The 10,599-nt window shown below is 35.5% G+C and overlaps 1 protein-coding gene across 1 annotated transcript; it reads right to left on the reverse strand.

Moving 5' to 3' along the window:
* Nucleotides 1-1,339: 1,339 nt before the first annotated feature.
* On the reverse strand, nucleotides 1,340-5,009 carry LOC137950762 (uncharacterized). Its single transcript, XM_068797376.1, has 5 exons — nucleotides 4,885-5,009; nucleotides 3,306-4,174; nucleotides 2,351-2,520; nucleotides 1,808-1,981; nucleotides 1,340-1,697 (listed from the first exon to the last, which is right to left on the reverse strand). The coding sequence occupies exons 2-4, from the start codon at nucleotides 4,110-4,112 to the stop codon at nucleotides 1,849-1,851; spliced, it is 1,110 nt and encodes a 369-aa protein (XP_068653477.1). The 5' UTR covers nucleotides 4,113-4,174; nucleotides 4,885-5,009; the 3' UTR covers nucleotides 1,340-1,697; nucleotides 1,808-1,848.
* Nucleotides 5,010-10,599: the final 5,590 nt, after the last annotated feature.

The following is a 10,599-nucleotide window of genomic DNA, read 5'->3' on the forward strand; positions in this document are numbered from 1 at the left end:
TCATTTGTAATTACTATATTTTGCACATCATACATGAAATGACCCTTGGGCCACCTTTCTTACTCACATTTACAATTTTGTATCTTTTTGTGTATGACAAAAAGGGGGAGGAAAAAAAAAGATCAAGACACTAAAAATAAAAAATCAAACCTTAAAATGAGAAATTACATATGCATAGATTAAGGAGAAGTCATTTCCCAAACTTGTACGTTTTACTTAGCTCCAACCTTTAGGGATGTTGTATTTTTAATTTTTTCAACGTTAGGTTCAGTTATCATAAAAAAAGGGGGGATTTTGTTGACCGAATGTCAACTTTATTCTTGATTTTGATTGTAACAAAACTTGATTGAACTAACAGTTACAAATCTAACATTTCAGTATATTTTCTTCAAGAAACACCAAATTCAAGGTCTAAAACATTGAATTGCAAGCTCCATGGAATATAAAAAACTCAGGATACATATTAAAATAACTTCAGGATCATTAATTCTCAAGCTTTAATATTCATATAATAAACTGGCACTAGAATGATCGATCAATATGTGCTAATGATCAATAAACCAAAGTACACAAGCCAAAAGTATAAAACATGATTGATCAATCAAGATTCATTAATCGATCATCCAGAACATGACCAATTTGTGTTATAAACATGATCGATTAACCCATTTGGACTAATCAATCACTACTGTCCAGGCAAATAAAATTCATGTTGATTGATTGATCAACCTCAATGATTAATCAATCATACAAAACTTTACCAGTCAAGGACATAAAGTATGATCGATCATAGCAAAGTCATTGATCGATCATACTTGTTATGCATTGCTTGTGGGAATTTTGATTAATCGATTATACCATTTAAATTGATCGATCAAATTAAAATATCATACCCAACAGGAAGATATTGATTGATCATACAATCGATCAATAAGCCACATGTTAATTGATCGATCAATCCGTGATTGATCATACCTATTTGCATTTATTCTTAATCCTTTGAAAATCTTCCCCATGTACAATTTTGAGAAAGAGAGTCAAAACCTTGAAAAATTCTACACTTCTCATTCTATCTCCTTGAATAGACTACCATCAAACTCCTACATTTTACATTGTGCTACAAAGGCTGAAAGTTTGGAACTCTTATGGCTGAGAACCAGAATCACTTTCATGTAATTTATGAAATTTGTAAAATTTTCCAATCACGGAATCTTAGCCATTTTTACTTTGCATATTTACTTGGATTTATTTTTCCATACTTACCCCCCTTTAGAAGCCACATAGACGAAAATAATATACCAAAAATCTAATAAAAATTTGGGCAAAGAAAATGTCAAAATGACACCCATCTCACAGTGATCATTGTCAAATGAATAGATTCCATATAGTCACATAATGCATGTATAAATCATAGTAAAAAATATTTTGAGTAAGAACACAACAAAAAATACTAAAATAATGAAACTTGCAATTTGAAATAATCATTCTTTGAGCATGCTGGAACTCCCATGGAGGTAATTACATAACCAAATCGTGTAAAATAAGTGTTCTTCAAATGTTTGTTTGCTTCCTACCTCGGTTGTACATATTTTCACTATAGTAAGATTTTTATTCCTGAAAGATGCAATGTGTCACCCGGAATGGTTGCATCCCCATTCAAAGGTCTTCAACTAGATCAAGGGTCGTCCAGTATCGCACTACAACGAACAGAAAGAAGTAATCATTACTGCCACAATGTATCTCCAATTCCAAAAACTCCTTGAATTAAAAAGATGCTATCTTACTAACAGTAAAAACATACTCTTACCATTTACATGTTAAAAGCTCGCCGGCAATGAGAACTCTATTTCAAGCAGTTGCAAATGCCATGTTTCCACCATAGGAGTTTTCTAACAAACTTTGTGATTGATCATCTTCGTCCTGTTCTTCTTCGTCCTCCTCTGTCTCCCACAGGAAATTAGCATAGGCTGCAAGAACTTGGCTGTAAAACAAAAGTGTCCAGTTCAGAGTTCACATAAGATTAAACAGTACAGAAGTGACTTCGAAACTAAATTCCCCAGTTCCTGGAACATTTTCTTTTCCATTCTTTTGAAGACTCCAATATAGAATCATCTAAGACAGGAATGAACCAACTTAAACAACTAGCAAAACCGTGCACTGACTTGATGAAAAAATTTCCGGGGCTCTCCTCAGCAGTGAGTAATTACTACTGGGTCTAAAGGGCTAACTCAATTATCGAGATGTATGAAGACCGAAGCATCTACAATGGCTAAACATCACCCTAGTGGTGCGCGCTAATAGCTGAAGAGAAATGGCTCTTAGTCGGACGCCCAAGAGAACAAAGGCATACCTATTATCAGGGGCTGCTTGAACCGCCTGTTCGAAGTAACGTCCGGCCCTTTTACCATCATGGTGGAATTGCCAGATCAATTTAGCGTACTGTGATAGGATTTCACCGTCTCCTGGTTCTACAAGTATGGCCCTGGAGTAGTACTCCTCAGCTCCTCTGAAGTCATTGGCCTGTGAAGGACATAGATAGTACATCAGTAATTGTAGAACTTGTAGAGAACAGAGTTAATGTCAAAAAATGTTGGAACCTGCTCACAGCTTCTTCTTTTTTTTCTTTTCAAACTAGTTTGCCATCTTAGAAGTAAGAAGGGGAAGTTGGAAACAGAGCGATCATTAGAGAAAGAAAACATTTTATATCTAATGAAATTACAATTACTCGAACACATTCTTACCTCGACCAATTCTAAGATAGTCATATCATAAGAATATTCAAAAACTCGGCGGATTGTTACAGCTGAAAAGTTTTACTTAGAAAAGGGCTTGACCATGGCAATCCGAATACCACGGAAAATGGATGGAGGCTAATTATTCAACCAAAGAGCCCACTCCCGTGAAAAATTCATAATTTTTGGTACACAATGTTCTCGATGGTTGCATTCAATGATCAATTAACAACTATTTGGGCCACCAAAGCAACAGGAAAAAAAACACACACACTCTAACCCTGGAAATTTGGCCTGTTTCCGACGGCTCTTACTGAAATAAATAAAACTTGGAAACTATGAGAATTTTTCGCAATAAACTTAGTAAATCAAACTCAACATTTCTAAATATCAAACGAAAAATATAATGCGATGAGAAACAACACAAAAACCTCCAAGACCGACACCTCCTAAACTAATAAAAGTTTTTGCTGTTCGCTATGGACAACGGAAAGAAGAGAGATGTTGAACCTTTTTTTTTTGAGAATTCTACAGAAAAAACTCTTTGTGAGTAGCGTCTAGAAAAGCTATTACCATATGCAAAAAGTGAGCGTAATTCCTCAGGACGAGTGCACTGGAAGGATTTTCTTCCACCATTCTCTTATAATAATGCTCGGCATCAAACCCATCTGCTCCCCCATTGGATCCCTTAGGTGAAAAATTACTTCCGTCACCACCGCCACCAACACCACTACTATTTCCATTGAAAGTCAATCCTGAATCATCAAACCCAGGTCCTCTAGCAAGAAACAAAGTAGAAGATCCAATCCCTCCAAAAGTCAAAATATCTTCGGTCCCTTCTACTCGTACTTCCTGAACAAAACTGAGTGCATTGTTATTGGCAAAACTGAAATCTCCTCCCTTTGACGAGACATTCTCTCCAATAGTGACCGACCTTTGCAACCCATCCCCGCAGTGAAGTTCTTCGTCTTCCCCACATTCGACTTCCTCCTCATCTTCATATCGCGACCTATACACAGAAAAGGAAGGTATCGTTTCCAGTACCGCATGGTGCCGTTTTGAAGATTTCACCAGGTTCGAATTATTTAAATCATCGAGTTCCAAGGCGGTCAGAGCTTCCAGGTTCCCATCCGATTGGGCCCGTCGGAAACCTTTAGAACTGGCATTAGGTTCTCGGTCAGTCTCCGAAAACCCAACTTTGGAGTGAGACGTTGGCGATGAATTGCATAAGAAAGGATGGGAGCTTTGATGACTAGCATGAAAGGAGAGTTTCTTATGATTGTCCAAGGATGGAGGAGGCCTGTTACGGTCGAAGTTGTTGGGACTTTCCGAGGAGAGTATGGATCCAAGAATAGGGGTCGAAGAGCTCCTCAGCAACATCTTTTTTTCCGGCTGTAGTTCAACAATCGCGATCAAGTCCGAAGAAACCTCTTTTTATGGCTCTGCGGGGAAAGAGGAAAAGTAGTCAGATAGAATTTTAATGGTTGAAAATAAAACTAAAGACCGATTAAAATTCCTTTCCGTGAACAGTCGGTGGCTCGACCAACCCAACCGGGCTAAGTGCAGACTGAGTTAACAAACTCAGAACGAGTCAACGAGTTCGCTGCCTCACGAACGTCGATGGGTAGGTAACCAACTAGTTCCGAGGGGGCGAGAATCCGAGAATCTCACGCTCGTCACGTGTTTACGGACCCACTTACTAAATAAGGCTAACTATGCACGTGACCACTTTCCGTATTCAGTAAGGCTTAGCTCCAGCCAGATCCGGTTTTATCGTCGCGTCATGAAGCTAGCTGGCAACCGGAAAAGAGAGAGAGAGAGAGAGAAATCGTCAGAGAAGGCAAGGATATTTGTGTAACTGAAGTGATTCGAAGGGGAATAGACGGAAATTTCCGAGTATCCGCAAGGATCTCGAGAGGACAAGGTTGATCTTCGTTTCCGAAAAAAAAAACTCCGGTAATCGTTCATCGAAGAAGATGCGAAACCAGGAATGCATCGATAGGTGGAACACTGATCCCCTTTCGGAACGATCGCTTCTCCAGACGCTTCTATCATCTACTATAGTATTAAAGTACACAATCACAGAGAACAAAAAACAGAAAAATTCGGGAAAGAAAAGAGCAGATACATCGAGTTGGGACTGAGTACTTACTGAATACAGGAATGAAGAGAAGTATACAACTGATCAGAAATTCGTTGCGAATGCCAACTATTTCGAAGGCGAGAATCTCGTAAGGAATTGAAGAGATAGCGCTGTTTTGCTCTCAAAATTTTAAAGAGATCCTATAGAATTGCAGTTATATATAGGGAAGAGAAGAGAACCGCCAATGTCTGCGTTGGGAGACAGGTCATAGTCTCAATTTGTCTGTACAAGTACCCAGCTGGCCTGCTATCGACGTTCCACAATTGACTGAAAGTCGGCGCAGAGCCGAAAGGTCCCATGAGTTCGTCTTTTTCTGAACATATTCTATGGCCAATTTTTATACTATATTTTAGTTTTGAAATATTTTAAAATTTGCCAATTTTTATTTTTAAAATTTTTTTGAATAATTTTCAATTTTCAAATTAGTATTTATATCATATTCTGATATTCCCTTTGGGACAACAAGGCTTTTGATCAAACTCTAATGCATGCTAAGTTATTTCCTTAATATGATGCTATGATCATTTTGCATAAATGTTGTGATCAAATAGAATTTAGGACGAATTTGGGGGAGAAAATCAAGTGAGGGTAGGGTTTGAGGAGAAGAAGAGAGTTGAATTCTTGTCTGTTGGATTGTATTCCTTTTATCTAGTTCATTACAATAATTATATTACTACCATTGCCCAAATTGAAGATGATTGATCTATTAGGCTTAGTTGATCAGTCATGCTTTGATGGTTGATCTATCATATCTTCAATCATGTTTTATATGGTTTGTTGGTTATGTTTTGTGTAATCGATCATACTAAGATGGTGATTGATCATCCTTTGAATGTATGGCGGAACCTTCCGGTAGTTGTAGCTTATGGTCGACCTAACCGATGAATTCTAGTATATGGTACATGCCAAAGTGATGCACTAAGTTTTGGTTGTAACAGGCGACTAAGGATAGTTGACAATAGTGTTGGATTTTCAGATAAACCAGATCACCAATGGTGAAGTTGGTTCACAATGCTTCTTGTCAAGCCTATGGTTTCTCTTTAGTGAACCCTCACAACCTTGGTTTGACCATTTTGTTTGGGGGTCATAGGCGGTGCTCATCTTCAACATCATGCCTTGCAAAAGGGAAATTTCTCCCCAAAAGCAGTTGTAAAAATAGAGTCTATATCATTAGTGAGTCATGAACATATGCAAATAGTGCATTTGTTTCTCAAATTGAACCTAAATTTTTTTTAAGCTAAAAAAGATTGTTTCTGGATTATGGTAATACAAGAAGAGTTTAACACACTTGCAAGAAATCAAAATTGGACTCCAATACCTAGACCTGAAAACCAATGAGCCATAGGTACAAAATGGGTTTTAGAAACAAACTTGTAAGTCAAATAGAATTATGAGAAACTAAGCTATTTTAAAGAAAGTTATCCACCACTAGCTAGATTAGAAGCCATTAGAATCCTTTTATCCGATGCATGTCACAAAAATGTAAAGTTATACCAAATAAATGTAAAGAGTGCATATTTGAAGACATTAACAAGTCAACTATGTCTACAAATTGCACAAAGCTCTATATGGATTGAAGCAAGTTTATAGAACTTGGTATGAGAGTCAAGTGAATTCCTTGAACAATATAGCTATAAGAGAGGTAGCGTAGATAAAACATTATTTACCAAGAGCCAAACGATCAAAAACTTGATTATGGTCCAAATTTATGTTGACGATATCATATTTGGCATTACAAACACCTCCCTATGTGAAGAATTTGCTAAGCTAATGGAAAATGATTTTGAAATGAGTTTGATGGGTCCACTCACATTTTTCATTGAACTTCAAGTGCTTTAAACTAAATATGGACCCTTCATATTTAGCACACCCATTGAAAATCTAAAGTCAATTAGCACACCCATGAGCTAATCCTTAAGAGTTAAGACTCGAATGACTCTAGTAGAATCGCAACCTATAGAGAAGTGTGATAAGGTTTCTACTTTACTTGACTGCTCGTAGACAAAACATAAACCTTTTAGTTTGTCTATATGCTAGATTCTAATCTAACCTTAGAAGATCAAACGTAGAAGTTGCAATGTTTTTAATATTTATTTAGAATACCTAACTTTTGTATTTGGGACTCAAATACTTCAGTTGTAGATTTAAGCAAGTATTTTAATGTTGATTTGATCGAATATAAGATTGATAGGAAGAGTTGCTAATTGGTCGGTAACATACTAATTTATTAGATTTACAAAAAATAACATTTTGTGGCCTTATCTACCACCAAAGCTAATATATAGATGTCAGAATTGTTGTGCACAACTTTTGTGGATGAACCAATAACAATAGTTTTTGAACATCTATTATATATATTCAATCACATTTAGTGTATAAATGAATTTTATTTTGATTTTTTGTTCTTTATGGTATTATTATTTTACTAATTGTCTTTAAACGATTATACAAGTAAAAAATATTCAATAAATGATTAAAAAAAATATAAGAACATTTTTGTTGGTGGAAAATTTCTAAGACCTAAAAATAATTAAAATAATCTAAAAATGATCCTAAAAAAAAATTTCCCCATTAATAATTGGTTTAAAAAAAAAAGAAATGTTGGAAAAAAATTTGTTGCCATTTATTTTTATTTTTTAAATTATTTACTGGAGGAATTTTTTATATAATTTTTTAAATGAAAAATATATTTCAAAGGAATGCCTTCTTATACTTATTTTAAAAAAAAAATTCTTGGTCAAATATGCCGCCCACATATTTTTTAAAAATAAATATATTTTTTAGTAGAATATACCGGAATCTTGATTGATGAACATGATTTGATCCATCTACTTTGGTATACCAATTCTTTTGAATGATCAACCTTCTTTGTTCTATCTTGATTGTGAGTCTTTTGGTGGATTTAAAATCTAGTCTCAATCACATGATTAATTTATTTTATTTATTATCATCAAAACAAGGTGGAATGAAGGTTGAATTCCAATATTGGGTGTAGAATAATCCAACTTGGTTACTTCCTTGACTAACTTGTCCACTCTTTGGTATAGACCAATCCAACTTGGTTACCTTCCATCCTAGTTTTTTTTTAAAATTCTTGCTTACTACTTTTTCATGTCATCAAGACCTAATTCTAACCAGCAGGTCAAGATTTCTTCCCTACAGTCACCACATTTACGCAAAAGGATCTTAGCTTGGGTCCTAAAAATGGATTGCTTCTTCTTCCCCCATGGTGAACATGAGAGCAATGGAACGAGACCACAAGGCCGAATTGGCTGCTGCTATAGTTGGATCTTTGGCATCAATTCTGTAAATTCTGGAGAAAGAACTGCTAATTCACCTTGATCCTTGGTCGTATAAGTGTCTTCTCAATTTGTCTTCTATCTGGGTTCCCCTCTACAGCCATTATTGCCCAAGCCTAGTACATCACCCCACCTTCCATGCCTATTGCTACCTTCACTCAACTAACCATTCCACCATTCTTTGCCCTTGAAATCCATTTAATGAACTCAACACCCCTCCTTTCTCCTCACTCATCCATCCACCAATTCAAAATCAACACAATTTTCTTTCCGTTCGTGAAAATTCTTCATCCACACATCTAGGATCTATTTAGCCCTAAATGGCTCGATTAGACTTTCCAAAGTATAAATTGTTGGCCGAGTGGCTTCTCAAGAGGGGAATGGGTTGGGAATCTAATACAAAATTTTGTTGTTTAATTGAAAGAACTAATATAAAGCAAGTAATAAAATCATGCACCACAAAGGAGACAAAATATTTTTGTTTTTTGTTTTTAATGTTCTCTTATTGGTAGTCACCGTCCAAGACCCTTGGTCAAGAAAATTTCACTAATAAGATCTATTAGCTGAAAATTTATGCAAAAGAGATTTCGGTTCCCTTTAGAACCATGTGTAATACCCAATTATATGAAACAAATTTCTCCCTAAGATTTTACAACTAAATTTTAGGTTCTAGAATATATTTGAGAAAATAAATGGAAAAAACAAAAAGAGAAAGAAAATTTACACCCTTTTTGAATGGAGAGACAAGCTTCTCCTAGTGATTTCCAAGTGTCCAATCCTTTGATACACAACTTATGAAAATAGTGGAGCTTGAATGCTAGGCCATAGAGTAATTTTAAGAGAGGCAAGGATTTTTTGCATGATGTACAATTCTATTTCTCTCAAAATGCATTTGTGAATGATTTTCAACTGAATGTAGTTGTTGAATGCTATAAAGTGCCAATTCTTGAAGTAGTTCTGTATTCTATGTACACATAAGAATGAGTGGCATAAGTTATAATTAGTGGTTATTTTAAGTGTTCTTTTTATTCTTATGTGTTAGGGCATCCATATCCCACATATATAAATAAGAAAGAGAGGGGGAGGTGCTAAAACTCATACTCTCTCTTAACCCCTAAAGCTTCTCTCCTACACTAGCGCTCTTGCATTCTCCTTATCATCTTCTCTTCTCTTCTCTTCTTTCTTCTTCTTCTCAAACCAAGTTATTAGTTGATTAAACCGTAGAATTCAATGTGGAATCAGAGCTAAAATTCTAGGTTTTAAAATAAAGTTGATCAAGTTATGAAATTTAGTGAAAAAAAAAATCACTTCAGCCTTCAACCAACAAAGGGTGTGGCTAGTTTTTAACAGGAGCAAAAGGCTAAAGTCAATTCAGCAAGTTCTTTCCTTATTCAGATAAGTTTCACCTTTTGTTCCACCTTATGAGGGATTCAATTCATGTTTTTGATAATCAAAAAGTTATTTTTACTCAAGCTTAATTATCCCCCTCAATTTTTTTTTGCTTTGTCCATATTGAGTGGCTGAAATCACCTTTTTTGTCATGTACATAAGTTTCCTTCATTCCTTGTTTGTTTGATCTAATTTTTATGCCAAAAATTCCTCCTTAGGAATGCTAAAAGTCTTCTTGAAGCTCTCCTTAACTTCTGGTTTGTTTAAGGAGTGGCTGCTAAATTAAGTTGTTAAAGCCCTAAGTTAGGGTTTGAAGAATAATTTTGTAAAGTAATCAGTAGTTCTAGCTCATTATTGATTACTTTCTTACCAACACCTGATTCTTTTTTTCCCTTTTTAATCAGCATAGGTTGTTGAGTGATTAGATTATGGTTTATAATCTCAAATAGAAAAAAAATAAAAAAAGGGTCATGCTTATGTGATCTATTGGTTGGTTTCTTTGCTTGTTACTTTCTGTATTTGATCACTTTACGTTACATACATTTGCATTCGATAGCTTCAAATATTTGTTAGTTTTGATAAATTCTTGTCCTCTTTCCTCCTAAGTTAACTTAGACTCCCCGGGGTACATTCATTCCCCGGGCTGTTAAGTGCATTTTCTTGGGATATGCCAAAGATCAAAAGGGCTATGTGTGTTACTCTTTGTCCTTAAAAAAAATGTTTATCGCAACCAATCTTTCCTTTTTTAAGCATCAACCCTATTTTTCTCCTAGCTCTCCTCTTGTATGTATAATCCAATCACATGGTTATGTGCCTGAGGGGTGGAAACAAACTCCGTGAGCTTGATCTGATGAGTTCACTAGGGTTGTTACCTGGCTTGGGTTCCAGAGGTAGGAAAGTGATCATTCTATATTTATTAACAACTCCACTTGAGGGAAGATTCTCATGGCTGTGTATATTGAGGACATTGTTATTACAGGCAGTGACACTAGTTGTATTCAGGAAGTCAAGGACTTAAAAAGGGAGTTCCAAACAA

This window comes from Aristolochia californica, unplaced genomic scaffold, assembly GCF_029961685.1.
Source record: "Aristolochia californica isolate CCGP_79_NKW_82.1479 unplaced genomic scaffold, dmAriCali1.0.hap1 SCAF_1, whole genome shotgun sequence".
Lineage (NCBI taxonomy): Eukaryota > Viridiplantae > Streptophyta > Magnoliopsida > Piperales > Aristolochiaceae > Aristolochia > Aristolochia californica.